At 41.0% G+C, this 14,548-nt stretch overlaps 1 protein-coding gene across 1 annotated transcript in view; it reads right to left on the reverse strand.

Annotated features, from left to right (window-relative positions):
• Nucleotides 1-14,533, reverse strand: part of eif3hb (eukaryotic translation initiation factor 3, subunit H, b) — a 78,895-nt gene extending 64,362 nt beyond the window's left edge. The window contains exon 1 of the mRNA XM_036566620.1: nucleotides 14,403-14,533. Coding sequence (XP_036422513.1) covers nucleotides 14,403-14,477 — 75 coding nt within the window. The 5' untranslated portion in view covers nucleotides 14,478-14,533. The remainder of the gene's footprint in view (nucleotides 1-14,402) is intronic.
• Nucleotides 14,534-14,548: the final 15 nt, after the last annotated feature.

A 14,548-nucleotide genomic window follows, 5' to 3' on the forward strand; every position in this document is an offset into this window, starting at 1 on the left:
AGGCCTAACCCATTTCACCTCTTGGCCCTAGCACTTAGCCCTTACCCCTCCGTTTTGCGTGTTTAGGGGTAGAGTGTCCTGATTTTTGTTGAGATAGAGGGGTAGGGCAAAGTGTTAGGGCTACATGGCCCTCCAAACAGAGTTTTTCAGAGGCACATTCCAAACGAAGTGTTATGAGGGGAAAAAAGAAAAAGTGGCAAGACGGCCGTGCAAGCCACCAAAGAAACACAAAAGCGTAAGTATTTAGTTCAATGTTGTTTCAATGTCTTATAATAATTTTCTTCATAACAAGCATAAAAAAATCACTAGGAGTATGCTGATGTCTCGGTAGCTAGCTAAATTTCCCGTTCCACCTTAAATAGTGCAGCATTCACATTCTGGCGCAAGAGATGTCAAAACTGCTGCACCATTTAAGGTGGAACAGGAAAATTCTAACAAGAAGCTAATAAATAGCTGACTTCAGCTTCATGTCACCGAAGAATTGGGGTGGGTGATAAATAATTGTCGTGTACAAGAACTAATTCATATTTTTAGGGAGCACATCTGACCAACTCATTAAACAACTAGTATCAGGTGTGATCCAGCTTTTTCGAAATGAACTGCAGCCACAGCAGCCCTAAGCAGATGAGGCTGAACACGTCTCCAAAGTGAAGGGGTTTCTTATTCTTATATAATATGTGTCTGAGTATTGGAGAAAACATTTGATGAAAAAATATTCAACAGTTGCAGGCCTGTAATAAAAAAATCTCTTCTTAAGTTTAAGTGGCTATGTTAAAGCAGTGTGAAAAAACTAAAATGTGCAAGGCAGGGGTACTTCAGCACCAGGGTTGAGAACCACCGCTCTAACACATGGGCCTTCTCGCCTAATCCTCAAGCTCTTTTTGTCAATCCTTGTCTACAGTAAATTGTATCTGCAAATGTGTGGGCATCATGCACATCCATTCACATAGGTGTCTGCTAACATACTTACACATAACGTGAACATGTGTACTAGGTGCCAGTATATATAACAAAAATGTACAGAAAATGAAAAGGAAATTTTCCGTTTGAAAAAAATCTGCTCCATACTCAAATCTTGAATATTATCCAGTACTGTTTAGGTCTTGTCCCATTCCCACAGCAACCAGACAGCCAATCAGTATTTGCTTCATACACAGATTTGAACAATAATTAATTGAGATGTTGGAGGTCTGCACATTGTGACTTCTGCAAGCCACGCTTACCTATAAACCTCTTTCATGCACTTTCTCAGAAGTACAAATAAGCCTCAAGGGACAAACTACATTGTAAAAGGCAGTGACAGTCCCAGACACGACTTCGAGCCCACTGCAATAAAATCCCTACACCCCTAGCTGTTAATTTCAGAGAGTGACTAATAAATATGCACCCTCTGACACCATGTACAGAAGAGCTATGTTTAAGACAGGAGAATTAAACTGCCCTTATGCCAGAGAGAGACAGCTGTAATTAAAAGACAGGAAGCAGAGAGGCACAGACACCACATTTAAGAACAAAAAGCAGAGCTCCAACCCTTAGTGCTCTACATAACCCTTTTAGTGATCGTAGAGGATTAAAGAGCCAGGCTGCAGCGGTTGGGATTCCTCACATTGGTGATAAGAATGCCACCAGAGCAAGGCTCAGCTTTTTTTTTTCTGTAGAAAAATCTAATTCATCTCCGGCAAACAGGAGCAGAGCCTCCATCCTGCCAACAAAGCACTATCGATCTCCTGCGTCCGGGAGGCCCGCACCCGCTGCCGTAATAGATTTTCAAATGCAACCACCACATACGACCTCATTTAAATCTTAATAAAAAATAGGCCTGAGGAATACATTTTCTGATGAGACAAAGCAGGAGCCAGCGTGCTAAGATAGTGAGAAGAGTCGCAGACTGTATTCACCAGAGTAAAGTCAGGTTAGAGAGAAGAGACCAGGGAGAAAAACATGCTCAAAAAGATCCTGGTTCAAAGACCTTCGACACAAGCGCATACTCCAAGAACTTGACCAGCTTTAGGAGACCACTGGTTTGTGGGGGCGGTGGGATCAATACCACACGTTCCATCCATTAATCTAAAATGGGGGCCAGGCTTCACCTTGAGCCTGTACTGAGAGGCAATTTCTCAGAGCCCAACGGGTGCTCGAATCCTGTTGGAGGTAGCATCAAAAGCAATCTACAACACAAGGCCAAAAGATGTTCAGCTTCTAGTGAGTATTGGACATAAACTCTTGGTTGAAGTGAAGAATTCTAAGGCCAAAAAAACAACTTATTTGCAAAACGCAGTGGTGGATCAACAAACAGACGACTAAAAAACACACAACAGAAACCGAGCTGTGAAAAGTCGTGAACACCTCCTTATGAAAGGAATAAGAAATACAAAATGAGGTTCTCCTTACAGGCAGAAGAGGGGATTAAATCATAATCCTGTGAGAATAATTTCACAAGTCATCCCAAACGATGAACTGTAATAAGCCCCGTTTTCAGGTACGCTATATTGCAGCGATTATGGAGACTAATGAAGAGCCATGGGCCTGAAACAGGCCCACAGATGAATTCCTGCCCATTGGTAGTACTTCAGACTTCACCCAAATGAGGAAAAAAGGCATAGCCATAAAGGAGGGTCAAGGATTTCATGTGAAATGTTTAGGAAGACACAGCTAGCATTTCTGGAAAAACAGTCGACTAAGTCATAAATGTATTATATTGTAACAAGGGTCTACGGTTTCACACGTACGCACAAATTAAACTACAGCAGGCCTTCCATCAGCTGACCTGGCAACCAGGTTAGCTTACTTCTGAGAGCCAAGAGGTCCATAAGGACAAATTAGACCTATTCATCCCTCAGTGGAAAGCTTGGCAAGCCTCAATAAGCTGACAAATCCATCCTATTAACTTCGAAAATACCATTTCATTTATCCATCAACGTGTTCAATGCCTCCTTATTTCCAATGTGTGGGACTTGCAGACAGTAAATAATGATCACAACCTCAGGGAGTCGAGCATGAGCCATTCATGCCCAGAAAGATCAGCGAAGGCTCAACTTGATTCTGAGCTGGCAGGAGTTGTGTTCTCTCAGCTCTGGCTAAACTGGAAGTTTGCCATCTGATAATCAATAACACTGACAGGCACTCAAAAGCACAGGGGCCATCAGGCAAGGCTCCAGGAGACTGAAGGTCCAGCATGAATTCCAGGCAAATACAAGGCCTCAGGTGACCTTGTAGGTCTTCACCTAGCTACACATACTGCCTATACCCCCCAGAAAGACCACACTGAGTCAAGAACGGACAAAATGTAATAAACTTTTCCTGCCCAAAAAGAATCTCCTGTATGAAAACATAGTATGAAGTGGGCCAGGCCAAGATGCCATCCTCCAGGTCTCTTGCAGTTTATCCAGCAGCTCTTTCGTCATGGCCTGTTTCTGCACGCTTATACACAGCGGAGGGAATCTGCTTTGAACGTGCAAAAAATAAATAAATAAACAAATAAATAACGGGGCTGCCTCCCTGATGCCATGACGGGGCCCCACTGTGAGACACGGACAGTGAGCATGTTTGCAGTCCCCAGGGGGCCTGTTTACACGGGTAATTAGCAGCGAGGTGACACTACAAAATCTCAGAATTAATGCCACACTGCGGAAAGCCCAGAGCCTCCCAGTCCTAGGAAGTGTTTATAGCCCCAGCTAGTGGCTATAAAAAAAAAACCTTCCAAAAAAATTTAATAAAAAACAAATCTCAGCCATGGCGCCTTGCAGCATGTGTAGTGGATTAGCAAATCAGTCAGGCCTGACAAAGTCTAGGTGTGCCAAGGTAAACAAATAAACAGTTAACCATTCTAGCTGTACAGATATCCATAAGCCTTTAAAGCTATAATCTAATGCTGTAATGCCACAGATGTTAAGCACCTCTGGTGCTCTGCACAACGCAGCTCAAGGACACTGATTTAATTCGAATACTATGGAGAGATAGTGTAGTGTCAAACATTTCTACAGTACTGTGAAAAAGTCAGTCCACTCCTATCACATTTCCAAAACATCCATGAAGTGCAAGTTATTCATTTTTCAAGCTTCAGTAAGAAACAAACACATTGAACAGAAAATGGCTCAGAAACCTTAATAACTATATATAATACCACATTTTTCAATATAGCACAGCTTTGCATTCTTTTCAGGAGACTTGCTTTCAGCAATGTAAGAAACCTGCAGGGATGTTTTTTCACACTTCCAAAGTTCAGTCTTTGAAGCTGGTTGTATTTTCTGCCTCTCATGATGACGAGCAATCCCAAACACGTTTAGTGATGTTAAAGTATGGACTCTTGGGTGGTCAGTCCATTGTTCTCAGAACACCAGCAGCTGTGTTTGATTTGTATATGTTATTCTCGTTTGACTTATTTTCTTCTCTCAGTAACAGCTGTTTGATACTTACACATCCTTTCAGACTCATGGTGGTGAGTTGCCTTCGCACAAAAATCGCACTTCGATTTTTTCAGATTGGAAGCAAGAGTGGAGCTTGCTTTTCCCCTCTCTCTCAAAGATGAAAGATTTAAGTACTGTTTATCTGATGCTGACAGTTTTGGTGGTCCACCAGGTATTGCATGGTTGTTAGGAACCCCAAGTTCTCTATATCTGTTAATAACTCTGAATTCCTGTTTTTGCACTTATTTTCCACATCAAAAGCACATTCTCATATTTAATCTCCTCCTGAAAAACGAATAACTTGAGCTTTATGGCCATTCTGACACGATATTAATGAAAGGGTGGTCTCTGAGTTTTGCACAATAATGTATCATTGAGTTTATTTAAGCATGCACTTTATAACATGCAGAACCTTTAAACAGATGTTAATGTGGTGCTGTAAAGTAGCAGTCATTTTCATAAACTGAGGTTATTCTGTACAATTAATACTTACTGTCTCTTGATTCTGAGAAGAAAATCTTACGCTTTGCCTTCTCCTGCGACTGAGAATCAGGTAACTAACAGCAACCCAAAACTGCAACAGTTAAGAACTTTGAAACAAATTCTTATTATGAAGAAACATGGTGCTACCTCACAAACCTAAACACAATGTGATAGAGAGTCTAAGAGAGAATAGTGTTGATGGTGCAGAAAACATTTAGACAATGTCTATCACTGTGGATTCTAGTGTTAATTTGAAATAAAAAAAAAAAAAAAATTAACTGTTCCAGGAGGCGGTGAGTGTTAGATTAGATATTAATCTATCTAGAATTAGATAGGTCTAATGGCTTGTACATGCAGCTGCTCATTTTTGGTATAACGGACTCCATGCGTTCACAAAACTGTCACAGGTGATCAGCTCAGGCCCTTACACAGCCACAAAACAACATGCACTGGCTTGAGACCTGACACACTCCACATGGGAGAGGTATTTGCCCAAGCACTGAAATTCAACAAAGAATGTGAGGAAACAACATGTCGACAACTCCACTCTCCCGCAAAACGACCAGCCACAGCTCAGCCCCATGAGCACGTCCTTTCTCCTGCGCCTCAGCGGCTGAGCCTGAACAGAGCCAAGGTCACAGGTAGGCCGTCATGGCAGATCCAGACTGAGAGTGGAGTGGAGTGCTGAGTGCCAGTCCCACAAGTCCCTCTGTCAGGCACACTAAGCCTCCAAGACCCACAAGGGAGGAGGTGTCTTAGCACTGAGCTGGTGGAAGGAAACGTGACCTTAACAAGCTGTTTACTTACTGAATTGACCATGTGGGTTTACAAAATCACTTTTTCTGCATTTTAAAATGATAATTAAACTGAGAAACTAAGGCCCCCGTTTTGTGTGGGTTTATGTACCAAAACCAGTCATGATTCATTTCCATCAGACCAATTTTCAACCACTTTATCCATTAGAAAATAAACAGGCTGTTTCTGCTACTGTGCCTGTAAGACTGATATACGTACAAGATCTGTAATCTGGCTGTCCTGCATTGCATCTCATTCAAAAAGCAGTCCAGGCTGAGACACTCCTTATAACATCAGTGGGAATGGGTGGATCGAAACTGCTGTAGTCTGAATAGGCAGATATATGTAAATGCATTATTTTTCAAGAAATCACTGTTCTCGCAGCTTAATCTCCATATATGGACTACATAGACTATAAGGACTGGGGAGTGAGCGGTACATTTTGAAACTTGTTATAAACCAAAAAAAAGCTTAAATACTACATCAAACTCATTTCACAAACACAAATGTTAGAAGCGGACCTCAAAGAGAAAAAATAAGAATTGTCTAGGAAAGAGGCCCTTTAAGACTTATTCAGTAACTACCATACAATACTTGGTAACTACTATGAAAGCATGCAAGTTATGAGAATGAGGAATCTTCCAGTTGAAGTAGGTAAAATGATTGAGTGATCACAAGGAATTACAGTGGTCTCTTTTCTGGAACATTTGAAGATTCTGACCTACTAGACATTGCACAATTGAGCAAGGTTTTATGAACAACTAAGCATCTCAGCAGCTGGTTCTGGTCGCTTCTCGCAGCCATGGACTCAGCCCTGGAGACACTGTGGCAGGCAACCATCTGAGCACGCTCAAGGACACTCCGCGCCTCACTCCTGCTTTATTTCCTGCTCTCCTCGCGCTCGCCTGCCTCTTTTTTAGCACCCTTTGCTGCAACACAGCCATCAATCTCTTTTACTCCTGCTTCAGAAGCGCTGGGAGCTTACGGCGAATCAAGCCCTGCCCCGGCACTATTAATCCACACTCCTGAGCCGAACGCTGCTGTTCTCCGGCTCCCCAGGAAGCCATCGGGGCAATCTTTCAGCCGCACTCACGCTCACCTTCTGCCATTTCCCACATTTGCCAGTGAGTTACTGCAACTTCTAAACACTCCGAAGCATCCGAAACATGTGCCAGGTTGGAAGTCACTAATGGAGCTTGTATCTCCCATCGGGATAACAGAAATAAAAAGCACGTGTAGAGATTGTGTGGAGCCTCTCTCTATAGTAAGGCCACAAACTTTAAACTCTTCTGTCCTCTGATCGCTAAGCCAGGCCAGAACACAATGACTTTGGGTTCCCTTCCATTAGGTCCCACTGATCAGCCTGCTAATGGCGAGGGCACCGGTTTTAAAAACCAGCAGATGCTTCTCCTGAACGACTCGTCACTCTTTATGAAATTTGCAATCATATTCAATTTATATAGACAAAAAAGTGCAGGCTCTTGTGGGACATTCATTAGCAGCTAAAGTTAATCATGATGTTAGTTAATCGAGGGGGGAATTCAGCTGCACTATTTAGCATCTGATTGACCCAGAAGAGACAGAGCTCCTCCTCTCTGCTCATCGGTACAACCCCCAGCAGCTCTGGTGCAGTTAGCACGCTGCCTCTAGAGGCCTGGAGAAAAACACAAACAGCTGGCTCTGTAATGAGCTATGGAGTGACCGCCCTCCACCTCTGTCAGCCTGCACTGTGCTGTCTGCTGAATGGCTAATCACTGTGAGACCTGCTCTTCTCTGACCATTTAGAAATGTTCAGAATCTTCAAAAAGAAGACACAATCCCCAAAGAAGTCTTTTTCCCTCTATCAAATTGCTACTCTGAAAAAAAAAATGCTGCTGGTGTATCTAAAATAGTATTATAACAGCTCTCACAGTTCACCATGTTTCAGACAGCTTGACATCTAATCCTGCTGTTTGAAATGATAGGCTACGAGGTAATGTGTGGATAAATCTCAAACTCATCTGGGCTTTCAGTAGACCAAGCCTGCCCCCAGCTGGCCAGCTGCAGAAGTCCAGGCCTATCACTTTTACACCAAATGCAAAAAGCATTCTCCGACATATTCCTTTGTGGTCCAGGGCCTTAGGCCAGATAACAGAATTGAAATCATTTGAGGAGCAACAGTGGAATCAGACTGCAAATCAGACTGCTGCCTGCTAATGTAATAGTCTTATTTGAAAATTCAGTATCAAAATACACCGAGCCGTTTAAGTCAGAGCCTATGCTTCTGTTATCGCAATTACCATTCACAAAAGACTGTCTAGACAAAAGGCTTGGGTGGTACACATTGTCTAGAAGGCAGTGGCTTTAGCTCATTTCAGCTTCTGAAGCTCTCAAAAGCACAAAGAGAGCAACCCTAGATGAACTAAAATTAGGCGAATCCTGAAAATATGCGCCCACACATAAAACCCCTCTGGGTCTATCAGAAACGTCGCATAGCTGCTGCTTTTGATACAAGAGCATTCGTGTCTAATTGGCTTGGGATTGGTTTGCTTCTTACCTGAAAGGTCAAAAAGTGAAAAAAAGTTTCACATAGCAAAAGAGAGGAGGGGGAAAAAAAAGTGTGTTGCCAAGGATTTGTAGAGCTCTCTGATTAAGCTGCTTACCTACCACGATGCAGCTGTGGCTAATCCACCTGCTTTCTATGTCGAGGCTATTTGTAGTCATCAAAAAACTGTGGTACATCTGCAGAGTGGAGCAATGTCTACAACAATGAGGAACACTGAAGTAAATGAGGGAAAACAATACAAAAGAAGAGGCTTCCATAAATCTCATTTCACTGTCTGGTTTTGAAGTTTTATGAATAGTGCAACCTATAGAGAATGAGTTAGCAACCTATGCTAATACAGAACTAACAAGCATTCTAGTACGTACTTGACTAGCCAAATCAAACCTGGCAATCAATACTGTCTCCTTGATTACTTTAGATTATAGACAAGGTCAGCTGAAGACAGTGCTTTGTCTAAGGGTTAGCAAAGGGGAGAGTCATTCCTCTCGACAGAATGCCAGCAACCCTTAATAAAACTCAACCTAATAGTTAAGAGGCAGGCACTTGAGGGAAGTGGGTGTTCAGAGAAGTGACAGCGAAGGGAATACACAGCTGCTGAGCTGACAGCAACACGAACAGCATCACTAACACTCACCAAAAGCAAAGCCAACATATGGCAGCCACTTCTGCTCACACTTATTACACTCCATCATCAGAAGGTCCTAATGCTAATTTTGAGGTTATGAAATTACTGCAGAAAACGACAGACCAAGCTGCTCAGAAAACAGCCGAGTTGAATGACAAACGAACAGATGCTTAGAGCTATCGCACAATGAAAAAGTCAGACAGGAGTGGTTCAGTGTCATTACAGTGCGTCACATTATTTAGATTTATAAAAACAGAAGAGACGCTAAATAAAAAAGAAAAGTTGGAAAAGTTACAGACTTTGCTGGATGTGTGACCTCAGGTAACATTTTAACATTTGTCAGGCTCTGATTCAACCATCGGTGAGTTTAATTCCCACCGATCCCGCCAGCAGCCATGGTCAATGGTCCAGGAAAAAACAGGTAAGAAAGATGACCTAGTTTCTCACTCCCTGTCAGTACACAGTGATGTGCAAGCAAATCAAAAATGTGCTAGGTCACGTAAACAGATCTGAGAAGTCAGCAACAGAACTGCAACTAATCGATAACAATGACATGACAATAAAAAAAAAAGTCTCTATCAAGAAGTTGGGTTACTGCAAAGTTAGCAACATCACTTAATCGAGAAGGGGAAATATCTGAAACACAGACAAGGCTAAACCTGCAGTACACGATGGACATCTACTGAACTACTTTAGGAGTGAAATAAAGGAAGACTTAATAAATGCCTGAACTTACAAGGCACAGGAGCAGAGCAGCACTGACTGTAAAATGTACAAACTGAAAACCATTAGCACAAGAATAACTACAGGAAACTCTAGGCTCCATAAGACTGCAATATTCTGAAAACCACTTAATGTAGCTGTTAAGAGCAAATGTTTTTAAATTGTAGTATCATGGTGGTGAGGATTCATTTCATCAGAACAGTTAATTTGTTTTCAATCATTCTGCAATGACTTCTCGATTGGAATGTGTTTGATAAGTGAATAAGGTTCCAGCATCTCCAAAGCAGAAGATGCAGTTTTATGCCTAGCATATGAAAAATAATGTGGCCTTATGGCAGAACCAGGTATACTTCAGAGGTGCATATGAACTTTACAGAGAGCTGTATATCAAAAAGACCCTTTATACGGGTGCCAGACCCTTCAAAGCTACAGCTAGAGTTGTCATGCGTATGTGGCATTATCAAAAGCATATACATAAAACACAGCTGGAGTAATATCATCTCACAGAACTATTTTTAAAAATACAATGAAACATGCATGTGAATCCACAAAGTTTCACACTGTTTGTACATTTATTTTCAAGAAATGCAGCTGTGAAAGACTGAGTTTAGTTTAAAATTTAGTCATTTACAGTCAGTTAATTAACATCAGAAGAACTCATTTGTGACAGTGCTTTACATTCCACTCAAAGCAAAAGAATAATCTTCATATACTTCTATTGAAATTTATAACAGTAGTGTTAACAGTTCTTAAAACCAACACAAAAGACTGTACAGACTGTCTGAAATTCTATAAGAAAGCCTAAATTGATCTGCTTTTAAGTATTTGGGCTTGAAGAATGCTACAGGAATTTTATATTATATAGCCTGGAATTATTATAATAGCCTGGCAGTTACATCTAACAGTCTGTACTTTATTCAAGCCAAATGGCAGGTGAGTTTGGCTCAACAGACCACCCTGCCTATATAAGGTTTGAGGAAACGCTGAGACAGATAACAATGATAAAATGTGAAATATCAGCTGGCCAGTAACACAGGCCAGCACTGACTTGCTGCAGATGCATCACTACTGGCAAACAGCTCATACCTTTTAATGGCTGAAGATACAGCAACAGTTTCTTCTGTTGCTGTAACAAAAACTTGCCTGTGAACTGCAGTGATTCCTCACTGGAGCTTTAAAGTTGCCACAAAACAAAGTGTCATCAAAATCTTCACAGCACTTGTCCAACAGTGTGTTTTACAAGCAGACATCTGGAAAGTTTTAAATCACTATTATGTTAAAAATTATATACATCTGTCTTTGGCAACTCTTGCTGCAGGTAACAGGGAAAGGACGAATTATTATCCTGAACCTATCCTCACCACACACAAAAACCCACTCAGTCACAGATCGGTTTGAGCTGGTGGGTCCATCCAACATCCATACAACATAATCAGGAGTCATTATTTTCTGGTCTAAGTATGAGCAAGTCACAGATTACAGCAGGGAATAAACAAATTGGAACTCAAAGAGACATGTTGTAGCAACTTATGGGTAAAAAGGGAAGCTAACTATGCTAAGCACATGCTTTATACTGAAGTATGAAAGAAACATGGTAAGGACCCATTCATGAACTGCCAGGCAGCAGCTCCCAGCTAGCAGGCTTCTCGCTGAAGGTGGGAAACAGGCAGCCATTGGAAATCAATGAGCTATGCAATGAAAACTTTGCTTGCAGCTTTTCTTAGGCAACATCCTAAAACAAAATGTGCTACCTTGAGCATGAAAGTAAACAAACAAAGTGCCTGTGAGCTTAAAGCTTTGGCAGAGACTTTCCTCAAAAGCCCAAACTAGTGCAGTAAGAAGTACTTGTAAGGCTTTCAACACATAAATATGGATAAGAGGGGAAAAAGGTCAGAATAAACCCCACTTTAAAAGGTACCGTCAACACACATACATCTAGAATCCTTTTTTCCCCCCATAGCACAGACGTCTTTGATGCAGCACTACCATCAACTCATTTTCACATTTCGTCTGGTGTTCTGCCACTAGGCTTTTTAAGCAGGTTTTAGTCTGGCTCACTGGCTCTCTTCTTCTCACTTTAAACCAGCTATGCAGTCTTAGTAAAGGGCTCTCTGTTAAATAACTTAATGTCTACATTTATTAGGCTATTACACATCATTTAGAGGCATGGATTGTACATGGCACAAGCGGGAGCCCAATTCATTCACGATATGCTTTTGCACAGAGAGCAGTAATGAATGTTCAATAGCAGTAACACCAATATTAAGGTTTCTTTACCCTTTCAAAACGGGATTTTCTTTAGATTTTAGGAAGAGACTTTTTTGCGTTGTATCGGCTGTAGCTAGAGGTGGCAATATGATAGCTTAATACTGTAATGAATTACACTGCACAGCAGCATGTAAAACACTGACCACAATTGAGTGTGCTCAGTTTTTTTTTATGTGGCACTACTGAGGCTTTTCTGTCTGTTTCAACTCATTCAATCCCAAAAAATTTAATATTTTGATATACATCAATCATCACGAAAATGCTTCCAAATATTAAGGTTGGGCAATAAGACAATACATATTGTTATTCTGACAAATTATATCACAAAACAATACACTTTTTGAGCACATTGTGGATATCAGTGCTTGTAGGACTCTGACCAAATGCCTGTTTCATTATAAAGAGAGCAAAATTAGTCCTGTTTAACTGGATTTAGTGCAACAGAGTATGGAAAATATTGAATAAAAATCATTGTAGTCAGATTTTTTAATAGTATTTTTTTTTATTTGAGGTTCTTTTTTCTCTGGTCTAACTGAGATGTCTGAAAAAGGCATGACGTATCACGCACTGTGAAAACATCTTGAAGTATCGCAATACTATATTACTGCCATATCGCTCACCTCTACCAAGCATCATCATATATTTTTGCCATATTCCATTAAAGCAGCCAGCAGCTTTTGAATCAAGCCTATTTCTTGATGAGAAATAGTTAAAGATTAGCCCGTCTTATTTTATATCTACATTTATTAAATCAATCATGTGAACACCCTGACTCAAAAAACACCCAAAGAAATGCATCAGGAGTATGTTCAGAGCACACATCAGTGATTTGCATCTCTTGCACATTGCTTCTGTCATGTCAGGATGAAAAGATCAAAATCAATACAATAATAATTGTAAATAAAAATAAATCATATATTGTGTAGTACTCATGTTGTTATGCAATTTCATATAATTATGAAACATGTTTCTCTGTGAGCAGCTTGCATCCAAACAAAGCTAACTGAAAGTAAGCAGCTTTCTTTTATTTCTATATAGAGATTTAAATGACAAATATAAATGGACTGGCCTGTTCAGTTATACTTATAATTCTCTCTCATAACAATCTAATAAAAGTCTTTTGGCTTGTGTGCAGTGTTGCTTTTTTGTTTGTGATAGTGTATGGCGATGTGTCAAGGTCTTCACATACCACATTTCAGTTTCAGCAATATTTTACAGATATATTTGACATATAATGAGCATTACTATCAATGTAAAACTAAAATAATGGTGCTCTTGTTAACAAGCAGTTTTTTAGTTTTCAGTATGATCTTTGGCTATTTATTGTACTTTACTCATGGTACCTGCGCCCTGACAATTTACATTACAGTCAAATGTGTAGCTTGCTGGGGAAAAATAAGTAAGTTAGTTTCCTTTCCGGAAATGTGCTTTCTATCTGATTAAAGTTTATATTGTGTAAGGTATCTGACGGCATAATCAAGGAAAAAAAAAACAGTCCAATCCAAACAAGTCATCTTTATAAGACATATTTTAGCATTGTGTAGCAGTACTCAGAACACGGAGGTACATTAACTCTATTAATGGAAACCTAATAATCATATCTGTCATATATTTGGAAAAAACAGTGATAATTTTGTCAATACTGTCTAGTACCTGTTTGGTTCTTTGTTTAGGGTGAGGACATGTCTGGGGAGTGTTAGTCAGAGACCTGCCAAATTGTCAAGCTTGTCCAACAAAAGAGGCAAATAACGTTCCTACTAACCCAGTCCTGGGTTTTGGGCTAAATCTCAAATTCAATTCACAGCTTCCTGTTCGCTATATAGTGCACTAGGCGAGTGGTGAGGCTGTGGCTTCTGGGCACCCATATAGAGCGCACTAGCGTCAACTAGGGATCTGCGCGAATAAGACTCTTTCTTAGAAATGTAACGCACTGCCTGGATGAAACCATTGTTTCAGAACCCATGTAGCTAGTGTACTACGTAGGGGACAACGTAGGGAGTATGCAGCCATTGGAGATTCAGTTAAGTGGTCGCCCAAAAACGCACAAAAACACACACACTACACTACACTATATAAATGAATGAGCTTCTAACGGAGGTGTACTCTTTCAATGTGCTAACCTAGTTTGTACGAGAGTATGCGGGTTTGGGTGCTTTGGTGAGGCATCCTACAGTTACTTCCCCTTTTTTTTATTTATATGTTTACTTATTTGGAGGTTTTGTTTGTGCGGCATCTCATCATCTTTCTATACCCGCTTCAGCTCCGGGCCCCTCGCTGCTCCTGATGAGGCTGGAGTCAGCTCTCTGTCCGCCAGCTTCTTGTTCAAATTTTTCCGTTCCACCTTAAACGGTGCAACAGCTACTTTCACCTCAGACGTTATGATTATAACTATTGCACCATTTAAGGTGGAACGGGAAAATCCGAACAAGACGCTGGCTAACAAGAAGCCGACTCCAGCTTCGTCTGCTCCTGAGAGTCTGACGTGTTAAACGAACCAACACCAGCTCGGTCCGTCTGTGGACACAACTGTACAAACTTCAGAAGCACATTATCTTACCAAGCCTTCGATCTGGATCTGTTTTACAGGGGAATCCAGGGTGTTTCCAGACGCGGGATCTCTGCGCAGCGCCATCTTTACCAGCACGAGGAGAGCAAGACCTAAACTGAGACCTTCCGGATAATACGATGGGAAACAAACCGCTT

The sequence above is a fragment of the Colossoma macropomum genome, unplaced genomic scaffold (genome assembly GCF_904425465.1).
Source record: "Colossoma macropomum unplaced genomic scaffold, Colossoma_macropomum, whole genome shotgun sequence".
NCBI classification, from domain to species: domain Eukaryota; kingdom Metazoa; phylum Chordata; class Actinopteri; order Characiformes; family Serrasalmidae; genus Colossoma; species Colossoma macropomum.